The following is a 23,934-nucleotide window of genomic DNA, read 5'->3' on the forward strand; positions in this document are numbered from 1 at the left end:
AATTCTTGGAGCCGAGCTCCAGAACTAGATATGAAGGATAATGATTCTCTAATATTTGTAAGATTAGCAGAGATATGTTCAATTCCTGCCTGAACTACTAAATTAATTATGTGACATGCACACCGTTGATGAAAAATTTCCCCTCCAAATGCCGGTTTCAAACTACGTTTAAACAGATTAATTGCAACTGTATTAGCTGACGCATTATCAAAAGTAATTGTTAAAACTTTATCTTCTATCCCATAAAACTCAAAAATTGCGTTATGAGGATATGGACATAAATGAAAACCAATTATTCGTTTTTGTAAAACCCAATCGTCATCAACGTAGTGCGCTGTGACACATAAATATCCAGTTTTATTGCACCCTCCCACAGATCAGAAGTGCAAGAGACAGTAGCATTAAAAGTCCTAAAATTATCAACAAGAGATTGTCTCATTGCATAAAAAACTTTCATGCAATCAGAACGAGTTGTGTTTCTACTTACTCGTTTAAATTGTGGGCAAAAGGCTGTCTGGATTAATTTTTCGAAGGAGGCATCATCTGCAAAAGAAAGAGGCAATTCGGCACTAGCTAGAAATTTAGCTAGTGCCTCACGAGCACGTTGTGCATCGTATGTAAAATTTTGTAACCTATGTGATGTGAGTGATAGTGTTTGTTGGTGGGAGTCCACACTCCCACCTTGGTGCAACGGTAGACATATTTTCCAATGTCTATCCAAATGACCAGTACCCCCGCCCTTTTTATTAGAAAAGTGTTTTTTACAATATTTACATACCGCACGAATTTTCATCTCACCTGTTTTTGGATTTGGTCGGGGCTCCTCGATGAAATGCTGCCATGCCGGAGAAGTTTGCGGTCTTTTTCCTCTACTGCGTTCTCCAGCTTCTTCTTTGTATACTGAAGCATTATCCACCGGAGCATTTTCTGGTTCAGTGGGGGTGGGGTTGAAAGGCATCATTTCTTCCTCAAAAAATGTCTCCTCATGAAGCTCAGGAAGAGCAGTGAAATCAGGGAAATTTGGTGAGGCCATTTTCTGGAAATTGATTGAACTTGATTGAACTTTGTAAATGAAAGAGCTAGAAAATGAATGAACACGAGAAAAAAGCTTAGAATCAAAATCAAAGAGAGAAGTTGAGAGATAGAATGAGAGTGAGATGAGAAGATGAGAGTGGATTATTGTATGAGATTTATGGTGGAATTAAGGGGTATTTATAGGGGATTTTGGGTTAAAATTTAGTTTTTTCCCGTTGGGCCCTTCGCGGGCCCAACGTGCGGCACGTGACGGGCCTCCCGTTTGGCCCATCACGTGCCAAACAGGAGGCACATGACGGGCCAAACGGGAGGCCCGTCACGTGCCAAACGTTGGGCCCGCGAAGGGCCCACTGGACCAAATGAAATGGGCTTTTCGTGGGCCGTTTCGCGGGCTTGGGCCGGGCCGAATAAGGGCCGTGCCGCGGGCCTCCACGTGTTTAGGCCGCGGGCTGAGAAGTTGAGGCCCAGCCTTAGTCCATTACACGTGCCGTGCCGGCCCGGCCCGTAACAGTAACGAACCGGGCCGTGCCGAATCATGCACTATTACAGGCTGGGCTGGGCCATCCATGGACGGCCCGGCCCATTTGACACCTCTAGGCGACATGTCATCGCAAATATTTTTTAAAAATTCACTAAAAACTCACTCGTCGTTGCAACTATTTTTTTGGTGGCATATCTTGTTTGGCGCGAACTTTTAGCGTCAAAATAACATTATTTGCAAACCGACTTAATGAAAGCAATCCCAGAGACATGTGGATCTCGGACGGTTCCTTCCCAACTGCTTCTTTAATCTTTGGAAGCATGGCAGCTAAAATGGCCACTTCGGGAGCCATTATATCCGGCTGAACATGTAAAAGTATTCGTTTAAAATCCATTTGCTTCATAAATTTAAATAGAAAAGTTGATAATCAAAAGATGCAAGATTAATATTGCAAAACGTTTGCAAATCTTAATCTCAAATATTTAACGTGTAGCAATATTTATTTACACTTTGTGAGTGGATGTATCTGTCACTGAAGAATAATGTTTATTAAGCTTTTTAGTAATGGCATTCAAAATTACGAAATAATAAATAACCTTTAGAATATTTTCGGTTAGTTGTCCAGGGCCTCTTGATGAAAAATAGGCCACAACTGGTGGAGGTTTATTTCTTGAAAGTTCGACTGTTAAGAGGATCGTTGCTGTTGGCTTCCTGTTATTAGAAAGTGAACAAAACCAGTATATAAATATAGAAAAAAAAAATATTGAATACACTAACCATAAATTTAAAGTATGAGGGACTGCATAAAAATACTTTTCTAATTAAATTCCGAGGCAAAATGAAAAAGTGAATTTAAATTTTGGGATTTAGTATGTTACCTTAGCTTTTTAGTCTATTTAAATGACAGAAGGGCCAAATTTACTAATATTTTGAAGTTGGGGCAGGTGGAATGAATGATAATTTTCCATTAGAGTAACAAAGTTAAAAGACAACCTAAATTCGGGGGAATAATATGTGAAGAGAAAATTAGGTAAATAGTTTTTTTTTTAACTACCTTTTCTTTTAATTGGATTAGCTTTTTATTTTTTAAACAAGTGGTCGAACTTTTTTTTATTTAAGTAAAAAGGTTTTTTCTCAGTAATTAATTAATGATTAATCAACGGTCAATAGTCATTGACCTATTTATTATTATAATTTACCAATGATTTATCATTTATAAACATGTAATTTGTTGATTGAAATTGATTAATTACTAATTAATTTAAACTAATTTAACTAATATTAGTAAATAATGAAAAGTCAACAAGTTAATCTGTGATAAACTTAAATCAATCAGTGATTGACCGCTAATCAATCAGTGAGTGACCGTTATTTTTGGATAATTTTTACGGCGGAACAAGCCATTTTACTCCACCGGTGGGAATGGTTATTTTTAACTGTTCGAAAACGTGAAAAATGGGGAGGGGGTGCATAAACTAAAAACGTGGAAAATTCTAAAAAATCAACTCTGAATATTTTGGATGAATAGTATACATGTATAAACAAATTGAACATATTTGAGTAATAAAGATTTTAACAAGATATATATATACTACTTTCACAAGTGCAAATTAGAGAAAATGTGTTAATGAAAAAAGAGTAATTGAGAGAGTTGTTTGGGGGAAAAAATCTTGATTAGGAATACATTTGAGATAAAATATTTTAATGGGTCACTTTTAATATAGCTTATATTATATTAAAAAGAATTTTGGAAGGAACCAATTTTAAAGAAAAACTGTTTTCATTAGAATAAAGTAGAGAAAAATTAGGTACATCTAAAAATATAACATTTAATAAGAAAAGACAAAAAGAACAATAAGAAAAAAAAAATTGAGATTTGATTTTGTGTTGATACATTTAGAACTTGTATTTATAAAGGGGGCATATATGAAAATTTTTTGAAAGACCATATCCTAAAAATTAAATATAAAAAATTTAGGGGGGGGCATTATGCCCCCCAGGCCCCACCTCCCTCTGCCTTTGGTTTCAACTGGTGGAGCGAAATAATTTTTTTTTTTTTTAGCGAAACAGCTTACTCACTGTAAAAATTCCTTCATTTTTATTTATTTTCCAGGATCTACTTTTATGTAACATCATATTTCCAAGTGTAGAGTAAATATTTTCGATACAAATCATGTTAAAATGTCTAATTAAGCATCAAAGAAGATTTATTAAATAATTACTGGTGTCTATAATCCCAATTATAATGTCACTCATGACATGCTTTTCTAAGCCCATTTTGACAGCATGTTCTTTTCCTTGTATAAAGTCCCAAGAACGTGTTGTGTGGGGTTGAAGCATCGTATAAGGAAACACCGATATAACATCACTATGACATGCTTTTAGCAATTATATGGACTCCTATAGCCAAAATGTTAACCTCCAAAAAAAATAAGCAAGGATAAAAGACAATCCCCGTAAATTTATCAGAAATAGTAGAAAATAGGCCAATATGAAAAGCTTAAGAAAGTATATAGGCCAACTTTTAGTTATAGAAATTAATAGACCATAACTTGTCAAGTTATGGTTTATAACCAGATAAGTTATGGACAAACTTGTCAAGTTATGGTTCATAGCCAGACAAGTTATGGACAAAAACCGTGATTTATGGACAATAACTTGTCAAGTTATGGTTCATAACCAAACAAGTTATTGACGAAAACAGTAATTTGGCCTATTTATTAACTTATGTAAACTATTGGCCTATTAATTTTAATTCATCTCAAGTCTTGACCTATTTTTCTCTTTCTTCCTAAATTTATTTGGATAAGTAAGAAGGTTACAGATAACGTTTAAGAGTAAATTCACAGCTCATTTTCACTTTGATTTGTTTACAACACCTTTCATGAAATAAACACACGAGTGTCACAAGGTTGATTAAGTTGAGTCTTTTACGATTTTTATGGCTGAAGGGTTAAACACGATAATAAGGAACACATTTTATGGTGTAATTTGCAAAATTTTGATGTTTGAGGATCAAAATAAGATTTAAAAAAATAATAATAATTTGAGGGTCAAAGAAATAGTTAAAAAGGTTAGCAAAGTTAATGTGATGTAATTTATAATTAGAAGAGAATACATGATGTAACATCCTTCAGAACTAATTAAGCGATCTTAAAAAAAAAAAAAACTTATAAAGCGAGAGTACTATTAAGGAAAACAGAAAAGAGGCGTGTATTTTTGACCTTTAAAGAAGACTTACGTTGACCAAATAGTAATCAAGCAAACTATTAACAAAGTAATTACTAAGAGCTCGTTTGGTTGGAGGATTCGTTCTCTAATTCGAATCATAGTTCATGGTTCGTTACAGTATTTTTCTCACAAAAAACACACGTAAATTGAAAATTATTCTAATCTCATGATTCTAATCCATGAACCAAACGGACTCTAAGAAAGGATGCAGAGATTCCATGTAGAACATCAAAATCAGTAGCGCTCAACTCGACATATAAACACTATATCAGAGCAGCCTAACAAAAAAAAATATAACGAGTGTATTTAGAATTCGTATAAAATAATTTTATTTTTTTGTATGTAAATAGAAATGTAAACGTTTTTAATCTCAGACAGAAATTATTTTTAAAAATGTATTTGGTAATTTTATCAAGAGATTATTTTTAATATAAAAAAAATCATTAATCTCTCTCTCTACTTGAGAGAAGAAAACGAAAACAAAAAATAAAAAACGACTAAAAGTTATTTTTTATTTCTCTCTCCTTTTACACTAAATTAAAAAATTATTTTTTTTTATTTTTTATTTTTAATTGTGTCAAATACTATTTTTCTTCAGTTTTTATTTTTTTTTCAAAAAACGTAAAAAAATAAAATTAAAAATAACTTCAAACACAATCTAACATTTTTTATGTTTTCGTGTATGTCGGGGGAAGTGCCTGAATCTCAGCTCAGCTTGAAGTATTACCATCCGTATGACATCGGACACGATCCGCAAAAATATGCGCATAATGGACAGGAGGCAATATCGAGATTGATACTGAGAAGTGGAAGTGAAATGATGGTCACTGTTGACATAAAAAAAAGCAAACAAAATCTACAAAGTTAAAAAATCAGATGATGAAAAGAAAATCCTTACGTATAACACAAATAGTTGGTAAGGCGTTGCAAATCATCTGCACTAAAATTGCTATCATCATACAACACGTGATAGTGTGTAGGCTTGCTGATGCTTCCCTGCCAAGTTCAAACAACTCATTTAAAAAAAAAAAAAAAAAAAAAAAAAAATTCTGCTGCTTGAAGGATTTTTTTTTAATCAACTACTGCTTGAAGTTATAAATTAAGGGATGTTTGTTTCATATATTCGTCCATGATTCTGAATTATAATTCATAATTTTTTACAGTATTTTTCTCTCATAAAAAATACACGTAAAACAAAAATAATTTTAAATTCATGAACTAAATGTTCACTTAAGGAGGCATTTATTTCCTATATTCGTCCATAATTCTAAATTATGATTCATAATTCTCTACAATGTTTTATCTCATAAAAAAATATACATAAAACGAGAATAATTCTGAATACATAAACTAAACGTCCTCTAAAAGATTTAAAATCACACAATTTTAACCTGTGGTCCAGCGTGACTCTTAAGGAAGAAGTCCAATTCCTTAGGATGGCAAATCCGATTATCCACAACAGTTCCTAAACACAAAGAAAGACCAAAGTTATTACCCCACAAACAAATATATTAGCATTCAGTGATATACATAATCTCATGGGCTAAATTGTATCTGCTGCAATATTTCCAGTTTTATCAATAATTTCACCACTCTGTTGTCAGAAAAATGCATGTGTGATGCCTTTTCATGACAATAATAAGTAGACGTTTGATTCATAGATTTAGAGTCATTTTTTATTTACGTGTATATTTTATATAAAAAAATACTGTAACGAATTATAAACTATAATTTGAATCATGACACGAATACACCAACCAAATAAATATAATGGAAAGTGAATAGTCCTCGGAAAGCAGAAAAGAGGCGTGTATTTTGACCTTTAAAGAAGACTTACGTTGACCAAATAGTAATCAAGCAAACTATTAACAAAGTAATTACTAAGAGCCCGTTTGGTTGGAGGATTCGTTCTCTAATTCGAATCATAGTTCATGGTTTGTTACAGTATTTTTCTCACAAAAAACACACGTAAATTGAAAATTATTCTAATCTCATGATTCTAATCCATGAATCAAACGGACTCTAAGAAAGGATGCAGAGATTCCATGTAGAACATCAAAATCAGTAGCGCTCAACTCGACATATAAACACTATATCAGAGCAGCCTAACAAAAAAAAATATAACGAGTGTATTTAGAATTCGTATAAAATAATTTTATTTTTTTGTATGTAAATAGAAATGTAAACGTTTTTAATCTCAGACAGAAATTATTTTTAAAAATGTATTTGGTAATTTTATCAAGAGATTATTTTTAATATAAAAAAAATCATTAATCTCTCTCTCTACTTGAGAGAAGAAAATGAAAATAAAAAATAAAAAACGACTAAAAGTTATTTTTTATTTCTCTCTCCTTTTACACTAAATTAAAAAATTATTTTATTTTTATTTTTTATTTTTAATTGTGTCAAATACTATTTTTCTTCAGTTTTTATTTTTTTTTCAAAAAACGTAAAAAAATAAAATTAAAAATAACTTCAAACACAATCTAACATTTTTTATGTTTTCGTGTATGTCGGGGGAAGTGCCTGAATCTCAGCACCAGTTGAAGTATTACCATCCGTATGACATCGGACACGATCCGCAAAAATATGCGCATAATGGACAGGAGGCAATATCGAGATTGATACTGAGAAGTGGAAGTGAAATGATGGTCACTGTTGACATAAAAAAAAGCAAACAAAATCTACAAAGTTAAAAAATCAGATGATGAAAAGAAAATCCTTACGTATAACACAAATAGTTGGTAAGGCGTTGCAAATCATCTGCACTAAAATTGCTATCATCATACAACACGTGATAGTGTGTAGGCTTGCTGATGCTTCCCTGCCAAGTTCAAACAACTCATTTAAAAAAAAAAAAAAAAAAAAAAAAAATTGCTGCTTGAAGGATTTTTTTTTAATCAACTACTGCTTGAAGTTATAAATTAAGGGATGTTTATTTCATATATTCGTCCATAATTCTGAATTATAATTCATAATTTTTTACAGTATTTTTCTCTCATAAAAAATACACGTAAAACAAAAATAATTCTGAATTCATGAACTAAACGTTCACTTAAGGAGGCATTTATTTCCTATATTCGTCCCTAATTCTAAATCATGATTCATGATTCTCTACAATATTTTATCTCATAAAAAAATATACATAAAACGAGAATGATTTTGAATACATAAACTAAACGTCCTCTAAAAGATTTAAAATCACACAATTTTAACCTGTGGTCCAGCGTGACTCTTAAGGAAGAAGTCCAATTCCTTAGGATGGCAAATCCGAGTATCCACAACAGTTCCTAAACACAAAGAAAGACCAAAGTTATTACCCCACAAACAAATATATTAGCATTCAGTGATATACATAATCTCATGGGCTAAATTGTATCTGCTGCAATATTTCCAGTTTTATAAATAATTTCACCACTCTCTGTTGTCAGAAAAATGCATGTGTGATGCCTTTTCATGATAACAATAAGTAGACGTTTGATTCATAGATTTAGAGTCATTTTTTATTTACGTGTATATTTTATATAAGAAAATACTGTAACGAATTATAAACTATAATTTGAATCATGACACGAATACACCAACCAAATAAATATAATGGAAAGTGAATAGTCCTCTTCAAAACTCTGAGAGACCTGGAAAAATAGACGGCAGATGTAAGGAGAAAAAACAAAGGAAACGAAAAAAATATATATACACAAATGATCAGTATTCAGTGCCAAAAGAAATAATAAGGCAGCTAAGAAGGGAACAAAACAAACAATTAACAGGCATTTTTTTTTATAATAAAAACCCCTTTATTGATTAAATTATTAAATACAAGGAAGAGGATGAGGATGAGATATCCTCCAACAGAAAAGGAAAGGGGAAAAGAAGACCAGAAAAAGAAAACAGCAAGCACAAAAAACAACTCCAAATATTCATACATAAATAAATCAGAGAGGGTAGCTAAATAAATATTTTAAAGGTTTAAAAAAAAAAAAAGGCACACTTGTGTGACGACGACCAAAAAAAAAAAAAAAAAAAAAACACCCCGAAAAAAACGCTGTGTTAACCTTTAAAAAAAAACACCTGATGAAAGGTCCTTTAATAATATTTAAAGATGATAATTGCGCAAATAATTGCAGATTTTTTTTTTTATAAATAATTGCAGATGATATATCTTTTTAGTTTTTATAAATTTTATATTAGTGTCCTATTTAGTCATTTCAGTAAAAAACGGGGTGCCTTTATCCAACTCGAGGGATCCGCCGTGGGACCCTCTCCCACCATACATTCTCATTTGAGTGTATTTAGTGGTAAATCCTACAAATTAGGATTTGGCCAGTCACATTTGAGTGTTGTGGGAATAGACCAATCAGAACAATAGTTGTGGATCACAGCCTTTTTCTAATGACTCCTTCAGCACAAATTAAAATGGGACGAGAACAAATAACTTCCATATGAAAAACGTGGAGTAACTTTAAAGCAACTGCCTTGCCTTCCATGGTGCTTATAAATAGGCAACGCCAATACAAAGGAAAAAGATTCAGAGTTTATTCCTTAGGCAACATTATCTGTAAATTGTGGGTGTGTGTCAGCAAGAAAGGAAAAAAAAAAAAAAAAAAAAAAAAAAAAAAAAAAAAAAAAGTAAGGGAAGGGAGAGAGGCACGTAGAGCATAGTGAGAAAGAGAGAGAGAAAAGAAAGTAAAAAAAAAAAAGAGTGAGATATTACCGACAAAGGGTAAGTAAGTAATTGCGGGTGGTAATTCGTGTCACGTGTTGTGTTCTTGTCGTTTCTTTTTAAATTTACAGTCAATTTGAATATGACCCGTGACACAAAATTTTTTAAAAATCATAATACGAATACGACATTACTACTTTACGAATTGACACGATACGATACGAAAATGACTTGTGACACGAAATTATAAGATATACGAGTAGTCCAGGAGTTCACCACTAGAAAACAATTGCAAGATTACTCATGTACTTAAGGTATATGTTTTCATATTAGGAGGTGCAGGCATGTCATGAAAATTCTTGAAGCAGACTGTGATAGCTAGATACACTAATAAATTTCAGTTTATTACACTAGATAAATATGGAGAAGAGGCTTAAGGCTACACCATTTCTTAGAGATCCAAAATGGCTGAAAAATGTGCCAGCAATCAATATATACTGTGATAGTCAATCAACGATTGGAAGAACACTAAGTAATATGTATAATGGTAAATTTAGACACATACGTCATAGACATAACACCATTAGACAACTAATTTCAACTGAACTTATCTTTATTGACTATGTGAAGTCAAAGGAATACATCGTTGCGGATCCGCTAACTAGAGGGCTAAATCGAGAATTAGTTGATAAATCATCCAAGGGAATGAGACTAAAGCCCGTGAAATAGAAAATCAATACAAAGGAAACCCAACCTAGTTGGGTAGAGATGCTAAGATCTAGGTTCAAAGGAACAACCTAGTTGTAAAGACTTGGTTGGATTAGTGTGGGAGTTACCTCTGTTCATTACTATGATAAAACAGTAATACACATAGGGTAAAGGTTAAGCTAGGCATTTGATGATTCTTATGCATCGAGAATCCGAGCAGTGTAATACAGGTCACTCTTAAATAAGAAATCATCTATGTAAGAGAGAAGCAGAACCAATTCAAAGGAGAATTATATAGAACTCAATCATTGATGTTTGGTAGATGGATTCGTTTCCTAATTCGAATCATGGTTCGTGGTTCGTTACAGTATTTTCTCTCATAAAAAATATACGTAAATAAAAAATGGTTCTAATCACATGGTTCTAATCCATGAACCTAGCAGAATTAGGGAGATATTCATGACCAAAATAAAAATAACAATGAGAACTGAAAAATGTCTGGAAAACATGAATAATAAAAGGATAATAAAACCTTAGAGAATTGAAAAAATAAACTATCAGTAGCCTTTTTAATTGCTCTTTTTTTTTTCTTTGTTTTTTTTCCTCTTTTTAACAATTGAGTCTAAAGCATACATAGGGCTGCAATAATAATAAGAAATAAAATCAGAACCTTCAACTTGGAGGCAGACGGCGGTATGTTCACGACGCAACCGGTGTCGTTTTTGGGCACGATGTAGTCGAGATGATCTACGCCATGGGGTGGCTATTTGGTTTGATGTAGACGTCAGCGACCTAGTTCGTTGTAGAGAGATTATATTTCCCTTTTTTTTCAAAAATTTGGGTTGGATTTGATTTATGGGATTTTCAAGGTTGAGTTTCATTCGATTTATGTCTTCAACTGCTCTTTCGATACCAACTTGAAAGTAAAAATAAATAATAAATAAATAAAATAAATTTTACTTATTTTTTTATGGATACTCTGATTTACTGATACATTATGTAGACAATAACTCACCGAATTTATAGGGAATAAAATAACTAGAAAAAGAAACTAATGCAAATGTTGAAGTAAATAAATAAATAATAGAAACTACTCATTTATAAATAATGAGTAACGTAATAAAAATCTAAACAATATTAGGAAAGGATCATAAATGGTAAATTAATAGTTCACATATATATATATATATATATATATATTACTAGCAATATATATATATATATATATTGGCATGATCTTGAGTCTTATGAACGATCCATAACTTGGGTGGCCTATATAATGGTTTGCTTTTGTAAGTAAGTATTTATTTCATGTGGAATTAATATTAATTCAAAGTAAAACATGTGTTTTGTTTAATAAAAACTGACCATGGTGGGTGATAGATTGTTATTTGATATAAGCGCGCTGTAAAACTTCATTAAAGAAAATGTTCAAAAGTCCCACATTAGAAAGGAAATAATTTTCTACCTCACTTACCCTATATAAATAAACATAAGGATTGATAATTCCACATTGACTAATTACGGGAGAAGTTCTCATTTCCCAAGTAGATAAGGGATGCCCATCTCCATTTATATACATCTTATATTATGCTCTTTTACTCTAATATTAAAATTAAATTAACAAAAATGTGTTTTTTATTTTTTTATTATATTTATTAAATAATATTCTATTAATATATTAATAGGATTTCATCTTAGGCATACAAAAAAGAATTCGGATAGAAAGAATTCGGATTGTAATTCACTTAATTGTGAGAGTTTGGATTGCGATGAATTATTTGCGGTGACATATCTGCGACGTCACGTCATCGTAAAAACTGTTATTTGCGATGACACTCGTGTTTTTGCAACGACAAAAAGTCATCGCAAAAAGCCTTTTTTCTTGTAGTGTTATGATATACGAAAGAGAGTTTGAATTGTGATACAAGAAAGAGTTGGAATTGTAATTATACCACAAGAAAAACTTTGGATTGTAATTGTAGCACAAGAAAGACTACGAATTGTAATTCACTTAATTGTTTTATATGGTTTATACCGAGTAAATATGATTATAGTTCAAAACATCTGATTGTAATTCATCTACACAAAAAACAGTAAGAACTTTTATGATATTATTAGATTTCCAGCTAAATAAATTTTCATTTTTTATTTTAAATAATCTAATTATGAAATTGGCATAACCATTTATGAAATTGGCTCTATTTGGTTACAAAACAAGATCCGGAGAGATGTTATCCAAGCAAATTGTTGAATAAAAAATTATGACTGAAATCAATACAAATAAAAGTTATCATCCAAACAAGATAATAAAATGAACTATATCAATAGTTATCTATTTTCTATATCCGTATCAGAAACTGTTTGTTCTGTATATTTTTTTTAATTAATGTGATTCTAATTAAATTTAACATTTAGAAACTGACACTACCAACAGAGGAAATTAAACCAGAAATGTGGACGAACAAAGGGAAGATGTGGCGAAGCAATGGCACAAATGACATGAAAGATCGAAAATCTACACACAAGGGGATGAATTGAGAAGATGAGGGCACAAAAGAGTTAGGAAAGAATCTGATAAGTTGATTCCCCAAATGGGTTGAATGATAAACAACAGAACAAGGGCAAAATTTGAACAAAGTGCGCATGAAACGTGAGAAAGAGGCCGGAAAAATCGGATGATGAAACGGGGACAGAAAATTTCAGGGATGAAACCAAGTGGATATCCATGTTTTTTATACATACAAAATAGGATAAGATGTAAAATAAAATGTAAAGAGGAGGTAAAACTAGTGACAACAACAACAATAAATGTACATACGTAAAATTTTGTCATGTAACATGTTATAAGTTCTTATTAATGAACTATCAAAAGAAAAAGAAGGCACCAAACACCGTCCTCATGATTAGAAAATTTTGCCTGCTAGTTGTGATCGGCGGATTGCAGAACACTTGGCTCGTATATTACGCCGACACAACTCCACTAAAAATTAAGGCCACGAAACACACACCGCGCGCGCATTGTTTCCAGTAATAGATGTGAATTTCGGCACTAAATCATCCAATATCAAACTTGTAGGGTCATTTACATCGTCACCCACAACGAAAAAGAGTGCTACTTAATCATAGCCGTTTAAAGACAAACTACCTTGTCATTTTCACTACATGTTTGGTGTGAAAGATGTGTGTCGTGCTTCTCTATATTCCACAATGCTGCCTAGATGGGTTTGTTTTTTTTTTTTTTTTTATTTCTTTTTAAAAAAAAAGGGGGGCTCTCTCTATTTTGTTAAGCTTATTCTAGTGTCGTGTCTTTATACAAAAAGATAAAATAATTTAATCAAAATTTTAAATAATAAATTATGATAGTGGATGTTTTTGGTTGAAATTAAATAAGAAGAGTGAATAAAAGAACTATGTAACAAACTATCCATTTTTATGTGTTGTAGATATAAATTAACCAGTGAGAATTTTATCAGCTAATTAACTATCTAGATCTTCTAGAATTTAGACATTAAGGGACGAGTAACAACCAAGACCAAGTTAGTAATCAAAGAAGTCATGACCCCACAAGTCTGACTATACGTACGGAAGGGTATGAAAGTAGACAAAAACTATAGTTGATTCTTCTTCAATTATTTCACCCGTCTAAAAATATCTGAATTTTTTTTCGGCACCCTTTTGAAAGCAGGGTTCCAACTTCTAAACATAGCCATTTTTCATCGGAAGAAAGAAGAAAATATGTCAAGATTTGAGATAAATTAAAATTAATATATCAATAATTTACATAAGTTAATAAATATGTTAAATTATTATTTTTGTCAATAACTTGTCTGGTTATGAACCATAACTTGACAAGTTATTGTCCATAATTGTCCATAACTTGTCTGACTATGAACTATAACTTGACAAGTTTGTTCATAACTTATATGGTTATGAACCATAACTTGACAAATTATGACCTATTAATTTTTATAACTAAAAATTAGCCTATATACTTTCTTAAGCTTTTTATATTGGCCTATTTTCTACTATTTCCCTTTTTCATTTCAAAATACTCCAGTTTTTTCAACAAACACATCGCACAATAATGTAAGCAAAGCAAATCCCTTTTGCGTTATCATTTCAAAATTAAACTAGTCTTCCGAAAAAAGTGTTTTTGGAATCCACACATAAACGGCAACGAAAAAGATTTCTTCTTTTTGCTTGATTTTCATTTCAACAATTTATGAATAGGGGGGCTATATACATTATATTACCGTGACGTGCAAGCCTGGATTAGCCTTAAAGGGCATAATTTGAAGCTAATATAAGGATACGTGTTTCTCTTATAAAGGACATTGTACCAACCATATATAACGCGGACACGCCATTTTCCAAGCCAAGTAAACGACACAAAATACTAAAATAGTACTTAACAAAACCCACTAAAATGATTGTACGTACACATCAATTTGATAACAACTCTTGAGGCCATATATTCTAATACTAGAAACCAAATTCGAGAAGGAAATAACCTTTTGTCCATTTTCCAACTGGTATGATTTGCCTTAAATGCAAAAAACAAAACTTGCTTTCCTATTTGATTTAACTTTGCAATCTATTATTTTGACTTGTCACTGTTGGGGCTTAGATTATATTGATCCTAATCTTATGCTAGTACGTACTTCTCAGGAGTTATCAATCAAACATCATTTCTAATCTTATCCTAATAAGTATCTCATGTGACCATGACAATGACATTAAACATTATCAAAAAATGGAAAAAAAAATAGAAATCTTGGACTAAACTTTCATGATTTTGAGCTTTCAGCCAACTATATTTTCCATATTTCGTTTTAAAGGAAATTGATCTATTTAAAGATAATGTTTCCATGACTCTCTAAAGCAAACATTTGGAAAATTAGCTGGATTTGGTTAGCCTTGATATTTATCTAGTTGCTGTAGTATTATTCTTGAAAACTCCGAAATGGTACCAATTATTTGTTGCTACTGTTTTGCAAACTTCATTTGCTTCGACACACAGACAATATGTTTCCTTCAATTTGGTTTATATTTATGGGCACGAATATGGCAATATGACAATGGATGAAAAAAGATTTTTTATTTTTTTTTATTTTAATGAAAGACCAACACTTTGAACTGAGTAAAGCTTAATTAGACTATACATACATGTTTAGTATATGCTAATGATTGAGAAGTCAATATATTTACATTATCCAAAATCAGTACTCAATCATGACAGAAGCTCGTGAAAAAATTTTAAAAAAAAAAAAAAAAAAAAAAAAGAGATGCCAAATGAAATTTTCCAAATCAATTATTTATTTAGTTGATGTGGGAATTGATAGTTGGTAGTATATAAAATATAAGTGTCCCAAAAGTGTGCATGCATATTCAAATTATGATCATTTGTATAATTGTATTGATCTTCACCTGCCATGCAAAATGACAAATTAGATATTTGACCACTCAGACACCATGGGCACCTTACTCTCTTGTCAGCTAGCCAATTGGCTATGATTGACAAGAGCAATAAAAAAAATAAAAATAAAAAAGAAAAGAAAAAGTTCCCATAATGTAAATCTGACCACTATATATCTAAGTAAAGTTGAGAAGATTGTAGGACTTTTCTTTTCAAGTACCCTCTTGATTAAGCTCCATCCTTTTGGTGATTAATTATTTAAAACTGTCATCTAGATCGATCTCATGATGTTTCAACGTTAACATCCATCTCAATGTTTATAACAGAAGTCGTATGTAATAAAATACATTCCATTATTTCACGGCCCGTTTTACAATACCATAGTTGTTACTAAGACGCTCACTAAAAGAAGATCAAGAGGAAATTTTTATGGGAGTTTAGGCTTGTTCGGTTGTATTTTTAAGTTACGGTGACTTGAGTTGAATTTGAGTTATAATTTGAATTTAGAAACTTGAATTGAAAGGAGAATTTGAACTCAAATTTTAACCACAAACTCAAGTTTCTAGAGATTTCAACAAGGAGCAAGATATAATACTCACATTCATCCAAAATGTAGAACAACTATATATATATATATGTATGTATAGCACGTAAAAGATAAACATACTAGGCAATATAAACTAAAGTGTGTTTGGTAAGGGGATTCGTACCCTGATTCGAATCATGGTTCATAGTTCGTTACAGTATTTTCTTTCACAATAAATACACGTAAATTAAAAATGGTTCTAATCTCATAATTATAATTCATGAACCAAACGTCTCCATATCTAACCGTAGGCCAAGAGCCGTCTTTTTTTTTTCTTCTTTTTTAAGCTTTCCACGGTGGGGTATTCTTCTTACCAACACTGTTCGATTATAAACGTTTAATCTTATTAAAATCACATAAAAACAAATAATATTGTATATCAAGTTGTTAGAATCTTATACAAGGATGGCCGTTCATTATATAAACCTACCGCCGTAAAATTCTTCCTTAATTTTTCGTACTTTATTTGAAAAGATGGGGACCATGTTGTGGCTCCCATCCTTCGTACATTGATTCTAGAAAAGCGATGGGACTGGTACAAAAGTAACCGCGGATTATATCGTAGCTTAGGTAAGGGAAAAAAAAAAAAAAAAAAAAAAAGTGAAGATAAGAGATGTCCACAAGACATGAGATTGGAAAGTGGGAAAAGAAATCTAACCCCATTGGTTAGGAAAATTTATCAATCAACATTAAGTTGTCCCAATTACCAGAAAACAACACCAAGGAATTCTTCCTTTCTTTCTTTCTTTCTTTCTTTCTTTCTTTCTTTCCGTATCTAAATCTATATATTCTATAGCCAAAACTCTTTAGCAGGATTCCAATTATTTTCTAGGCCACATTCACCTAACAATTACAAAAACCATCTTCTCATAAACCATGGAGAGAGAAGATTACTCTCAGGTTTCGAAGAAGAAGAGATCAAACAAGAACAACAACATGGACAGAAACCACCAAAGGAGGTTCAGCGATGAGCAAATAAGGTTGCTGGAGTCCATGTTTGAATCCGAGACGAAGCTTGAACCGAGAAAGAAAGTTCAGCTGGCTCGAGAGCTCGGCCTTCAGCCTCGACAAGTCGCGATATGGTTTCAGAATAGGAGAGCGAGGTGGAAATCAAAACAGATTGAGCAAGACTTCACAACTCTCAGAGCTCAGTACGAGAGCTTGGCTTCCCAGTTCGAGTCATTGAAGCAAGAAAAACAATCCTTGATTTTACAGGTAAATAACCCTTTTGCACCAACTACTTAAAAGAATACATAAAAAAACTTGTTTTTATATCTTTTCATATTTGTTCTTGAACAGTTGGAGAAGCTTAATGAACTTCTAGGTTCAAGTAGTACTTGTGGAAATGTTACTAATTCCAAGAGTGAAGTGAAAGATAGCTTTTTACAAGAGGGATTGGAAAACGACATTGGAGCCATGCAATTGCAGCCACGTGATGACAACACAAACAAAAATGTTGGAGAATTGAAGCAAGAAGGAATAGGATCATATGAACTTCAAAACACAATTCAAGAATTAGGAGATCGTGCTTCTTTAGGATCACTTGAAACTTGGTGTAGATCATTTGATGTCTTTGATCAACCGCGAGGTTGTTCACAATGGTTGAATTTCTGGAGTTAGAGAAATGAGGACTTGGAAAAATTGTAGCTTTTGTTGCCTATTAAGCATTCCAAACTAACTCAAAATTTGCCATCTCTGAACAAAGTGCTGAGAAACGACATAAGAAGCTAGAAAACGACAGCAAATGATGGTTTGGAGAACTTTGGAAGGAGGAAATAGTTAGCAGAGGCTTTTCTGTACTTCAATGTGTGCCAACTTGGGGCAAGAGCGTGTAGTGCTTAGTGAGATCAAACGACAACAGCAAAGTTTGATGTGTTACTCGAGATTATGTAGTAGTATGCATATCCTTAATGTAGTATTGTGTGTGTGTATATATATATACATATATTTATATATATATTTGGTAGAAATACATATATTTTGTTTTGTTATAATGCACATGTGTAACTCATAAGATCTCGGAAAAAAAAAAAAAGATTTGCGAGGTTTTCTTTAGTTAATCAACATTTTAAGTTTTTATCACACTCCTATTAGATTTTAAGGACTATTTATTCTAATATGATTTATATTTGACATGATGTCAGGTGATTTCTTTCTTTCTTTCTTTCTTTTTTTTTTTTTGCTTTTTTCTTTTACGTCAAACAATAAAATACAAGGGATTTTTTTTTTTCCTAGAAAGATGGTCTATACCCCGTATTTGAACCAGCAAAGAATTCAGTCATATGGTTTTAGATAATAAATTATACACTGTTCTTCCAAAATGAAATAAATTAAAAGAAGCTAAGTCCAAAATTCTCTCTCCCATCATTGGAAACATCTAGATTTCTAGACTGGCCTAAAAAATCTCCATGTTTGACGTGAACTTTTTCTTCCCTGAGGTTGCGTTTAGTATGAGAGTTTAAATTATGGTGGTTTTAGTTTTAGAATTAAAACTATGATTTATAATATAAACGTAGGGTCTAAATTATAGTTCTAAAACTGAAATCAGAATCAAAAGTTTGAATCATCCAAAATTAAGAGTGGAGGTGGTTTTATTTTTAGAGTGATTCTAATTTAAAACATCACATCAGAATTTAAATCTTAAAGTAGAACCATACAAACTAAACACTGATTTTCAAGAATTATTTTTTACTTTTTACAAATAAAAAAAAGTTTAAACTAGAATCATAATTCCTAATTCTAAAATCCTCGTACCAAACATAACTTGAATGATTGCAAAATTAATGGGAACACGAATTTGGAAAAATAATAAAAAAATAAAAAATGATGGGAACACGTACATACACAAGTTGCGTTATATGGTAGGTTAGTCACATTAGTGGGCAATTTAAACTTTTTTTTCTTTGTAACACGTCATAGAATTTTTCTTTTTTCTCGTGAAATAAGTTACTGGAAATTTAACCCTCACACGTTTATTAAATTTCGTCGTATATAAGTTACTGAGAAATACCGAAAACGGTAATCTGCGTTTCGTCGAGTTAAATTATAGATATAAATAATGTATAAGGCAACATTGAAACGCGACAGTTTGGCCGAGTGGTCTAAGGCGCCAGATTTAGGCTCTGGTCCGAAAGGGCGTGGGTTCAAATCCCACAGCTGTCATTTTTTTTTTTTTTTTTCTTTGATTCTACTCCTATGAAAGATCTATCCGTTTAAAACATCAAAGTTCCAACAGCTCGATACTCACCACATAAACCAACACTTTGCCGACTGTCCTCAACTGTAACTCAACTATATATTGCACACAGAGAAAGATCAAATAATACTAATAACTAGTTAATGGCCTTTTCAGCTTCAACACCCACAGTCTATTTAGCCTCCTTAAGCTCTTCAAGTGGAACTTCCCTCCCTTCTTCATCATTCTTCAAGCCTCTTAACCTTCCTCTCTTCTGGCCATGGCAAAAGGTCTCTCTCTCTCTCTCTCTCTGTATATATGTATATATGTGTTATATTCTTATATTTGAAGATAATGATGATTGAGTGGTGGTGGTTTGAGAGCAGGTGAAGGTGGGCCCACTAAACGTGTCTCCAATGGGGTTTGGGACATGGGCATGGGGCAACCAGCTTCTTTGGGGTTACCAGGAGTCAATGGACATTGAGCTTCAGAGGACTTTCAATCTGGCTGTTGACAATGGCATCAACCTCTTTGATACTGCTGACTCTTATGGGACCGGCAAGTTGAATGGTCAAAGCGAAAAGCTACTCGGCAAGTTCATTAAGGAATACCAAGGTCTGACATATTATATATTATATATGTTCTTTCATATGAACAATGTTGGACTTGAGATTAGATTAGCTTCTCTTGTTGTTTGTTGGCTGTGTTCATAGTGAATGATCAATCTCTAAATTGGTTTTTATCAATTGCGTCTGGTTTGTCTAGTACTACAGATTGTCCAATATCATAGACTATGGACTACTTGTCCATTATATTGATGAATCTCACAAATTTTTCTTCACTAATTACCAAATTATAGTTAGATCCTTTAATGATGATTCTTGTAGAAGATGCTAATTCCATTTATAAGGTGAATGGTAGTAGCAAAATTTCTTAAGAGCAATTCAAACCAGAACTAAATAATAGCAAAGATACTAAATGAGGTCAAGATAACAATACAAAGAACAATAAGGATTGAGTACTTTCTGCCCAAATCATGGAGAGCATTTAGTTTTTTTTTTTTTTTTTACTTTGCACCATTTCTATATCTTGCATTTTCTTCTTAGAGCAATCGAGATTGTTTAAGTAATCTCACAAGGTTTGCGTGAACTGGGTTTCAGTGTGATGGAACATGGGGTCTTTCTGGTTTTCCAGAACTTGATCAGAATTTATCTTTTTATGTGCAGATAAAGGATAAAAAAATACGCTGGTTAGGATGCGGCCAATTTGATTAATCTAAAGCTTTAGATCACTGTTATCTGCAGGGCAAAAGCGCGTGCAGGACGACATTGTGATAGCTACCAAGTTTGCAGCATATCCATGGCGCCTCACACCATCACAGTTTGTAAATGCTTGCAGGTATCCAATTCACCATTTTCCTTGTGAGACTGACTTTGACAAAGAGGGATTTCCATTCTGCATTATATATTCACATGTCAAAAACTTCGCAGTTAGATGTTTCTTTTTGGCTGTGACACAATGTTGACACGCCATGGTTTTTCAGGGCCTCCCTTGATCGAATCGAAATTGAGAAAATTGGAATAGGGCAACTGCACTGGTCGACCGCAAACTACGCTCCTTTGCAGGAGAAGGCTCTTTGGGATGGTTTAGTAGCAATGTATGAGAAGGTTCTGATAATTTATGCACATTATAGGTGGTAGAATTACTTTCAAAAGAACATAGAACGCTCTTTAAGCTTGAAATGTACTTCAGAAATTCCAAGGATGCAATCATCTCTTTTTGTCTATCAGTTTCTTGCATGTTTTCCTCCTTCCACTTCGTACTTGTTCTTCCATCTTCTTTCGACATCGGTATTTCATCACAAGTGTCGGATAACTATTATCAATTTGAGAGGAAAATAATTGTCTGAAATAAAAGCTTACTAAAATGGAACGCTGCAAAATAGATGTTCAAGATCATTTGTACAAACTCCCCATCATACTGATAGAGATGGTTTGATGTAGGGCCTGGTTCGAGCAGTTGGGGTCAGCAACTATGGACCAAAGCAGCTTTTAAAGATATATGATTACCTCAAAGCTCGTGGAGTTCCCTTGGTCTCAGCTCAGGTATATACTTATAGATATCACCAAGTATGTATATCAGTGTCCAGAATATTCCATCTCAATTCACTGAAAACATGAAATGAAATCACTGAACTTCTTTGAACATCTTTGTTTTGTTGTAACTACTCCTACCTGTTTTAGGTGCAATTTTCTTTGCTAAGCATGGGAGAAGATCAGTTGGAAACCAAGAATATATGTGATTCTCTGGGCATCCGCTTAATTGCTTATAGTCCTTTAGGACTTGGAATGCTTACTGGGAAATATACTCCTGACAAACTTCCACGTGGCCCTCGGTAATTTGGTTTGTTTGATTCATATTTTTCACCTATTAATTGTAGAGATTGACTCACAAAATACAAACTCCATCAACTGAATGCCTGCTGTAATCTTGTTTGTTTTGACTGCTTAATTTCTCTTCCTGTAGCGCTTTTTTATTCAGGCAAATTCTTCCAGGATTGCAGCCTTTGTTGAGTTCACTCAAAGAAGTTGCGCGAAAAAGGCGCAGAACTGTACCTCAGGTAGATATTCCAATCATAAATGTAATATGTATGTGTTACCTGTCTCGTCTTATGCTAGGGTGGTAAGATTATCTGCTTCTACATAAAGTCTTGGGTTCCGGTCAATCCTATTTCTATCTTGTGAGGAATTCATGGGTGCGTTTAGAACTCGTTTTAAAATGATTTTATTTTTTATATGAAAATGGAATTGAAAACGTTTTCAATCTCATACATAAATCATTTTTAAAAATGCGTTTAGCAAAATGATTTTATTTTTTATATGAAAATGGAATTGAAAACGTTTTCAATCTCAGACATAAATCATTTTTAAAAATGCGTTTAGTAATTTTATCAAGAGATTGTTTTCAGTATAAAAAAATCTATTAATGTCTCTCTCTCTTTGCTCGAGAGAGTAAAAAACGAAAACAAAAAATGAAAAACGACTAAAAGTCGTTTTTTTATTTCTCACATTTTACACTAAATCAAAAAATCGTTTTCATTTCTGTTTTTTGTCTTTAATTATGTCAAACGTCGTTTCTCTTCCGTTTTTATTTTTTCTTTCTCAAAAAACGTGAAAAACAAAAACAACTTCAAACACAATCCATATATTGAGCAGAGTATCTTTACCTCTCGGAATTAATAAGATGGATGCCTCTCTCTCTACGCCTATAATTACTTTTTTCAGGAAACAAAATTCTCCAACATGGAAAGATTTTTGGTTGGCAGGTGGCTATAAATTGGTGCATTTGCAAAGGTGCCATTCCAATCCCGGGTGTTAAGAGCGTGAAACAAGCAGAGGAAAATTTGGGGGCTATTGGTTGGCGGCTGAGTTCAGAAGAGTTGCTTCAGTTAGAATATGCAGCCAGCGAATCTCCCACAAAGATGATCCAGAACATTTTCCAAACAAGGTTTGTTGTTCCCTCATACTTGTTTGGAGAATTATTATTGATAGGTATTATTTTGTATCCTATCACATAATTCTCCTATTTATTTCCATGAAGAGGAGGAGATAAAAAGGAAAAATGTTCCTAGCCATATTTCCTCCAGATATCTATTCCATGGTGCTTACTTTCTGTACTTTTTTCAAACAGATGACATTTGGAAATTAGAAGTGAGTTCTAACCGAGAAGATTTCAACTCAAGCTATCCCAAGTACCAACGAAATGCCAAGTATGAGAATTGTATTATCTCTAGCAAACGGAAGATAAAAGTGAAATTTTTCTTGTTTAACGTTTTTAATTTGATTGCCAATCCTAGAAACAGAAAATGAATATGGTTGTTAGAAAATAGAAATTAGTATTGAAATTGTCGTTAGTTATTCGGAATTTTCTGGCTTTTATTTCGAGAAACTACTGTTTTGAGGTCTGAAGCCTGCTATCGTTCTGGAAATATATAAATTAGTAAATTACAAAGACGTTGTTCCAGACTTTGACGTCGTTCATTCATTGAATGAACAACAAAACATCTCTCTCATTGTTTTGCCAATTTTGACGTTGAATACCCGCAATCATATGACGCCTAGAATTTTGATAAAATGAAAGAACGAACAGAACATCTCTCTCATTGTTTTGCCAATTTTGACGTTGAATAACCACAATCATATGAAGCCTAAAATTTTGATATCTTATAAATACGGATAATCTTAACAAATATTTTTTAAAAGTGCATGAGTTAAAATTTTTATTATTTATTTTTAATTTATAATCTTTTTAGTTAAATAATTATAATAACTAAAAAATATTTATCAAATGTAATGAATAAAAATCCATTCATACACTCAAAAATAAAATCTCAATTTTTTTTATAAATATAAAAGATACCATTCGTAATTTAGAATTTATTGTCACCTTTTTATTGGAAAAAAAAAATCTTTTACAGTACATCTCAAAATTGTAACTCACCAATGGAATAACGGTAAAAGTAAGAACAATCTTGTATAACGCGCTATAAATTTTTAATATGAACTTATACAATTATGACCATTAAAAATTTAAAACCCGTTTGATTCATGAATTAAAACTATGAGATTAAAACTAT

At 32.3% G+C, this 23,934-nt stretch overlaps 2 protein-coding genes and 1 non-coding gene across 3 annotated transcripts; all 3 read left to right on the forward strand.

The window, feature by feature from the left end:
• Positions 1-16,854: 16,854 nt before the first annotated feature.
• On the forward strand, positions 16,855-18,261 carry LOC21385251 (homeobox-leucine zipper protein ATHB-12). Its single transcript, XM_010092587.2, has 2 exons — positions 16,855-17,338; positions 17,423-18,261. Exons 1-2 carry the CDS (start codon positions 17,000-17,002, stop codon positions 17,741-17,743), a joined length of 660 nt encoding a protein of 219 aa, XP_010090889.1. The 5' UTR covers positions 16,855-16,999; the 3' UTR covers positions 17,744-18,261.
• A 944-nt stretch (positions 18,262-19,205) lies between these two features.
• Positions 19,206-19,285, forward strand: TRNAL-UAG. The gene has a single exon. It is a non-coding gene; the product is annotated as a tRNA-Leu (tRNA).
• Positions 19,286-19,388: 103 nt separating this feature from the next.
• Positions 19,389-23,241, forward strand: LOC21385252 (pyridoxal reductase, chloroplastic). The gene is made up of 9 exons (XM_024162010.1): positions 19,389-19,588; positions 19,685-19,913; positions 20,603-20,696; positions 20,842-20,965; positions 21,302-21,403; positions 21,542-21,693; positions 21,825-21,918; positions 22,624-22,805; positions 22,989-23,241. The coding sequence occupies exons 1-9, from the start codon at positions 19,463-19,465 to the stop codon at positions 22,990-22,992; spliced, it is 1,107 nt and encodes a 368-aa protein (XP_024017778.1). The 5' UTR covers positions 19,389-19,462; the 3' UTR covers positions 22,993-23,241.
• The last annotated feature ends 693 nt before the right edge of the window (positions 23,242-23,934 follow it).

The sequence above is a fragment of the Morus notabilis genome, unplaced genomic scaffold (genome assembly GCF_000414095.1).
Source record: "Morus notabilis unplaced genomic scaffold, ASM41409v2 Scaffold1218, whole genome shotgun sequence".
Classification (NCBI taxonomy): domain Eukaryota; kingdom Viridiplantae; phylum Streptophyta; class Magnoliopsida; order Rosales; family Moraceae; genus Morus; species Morus notabilis.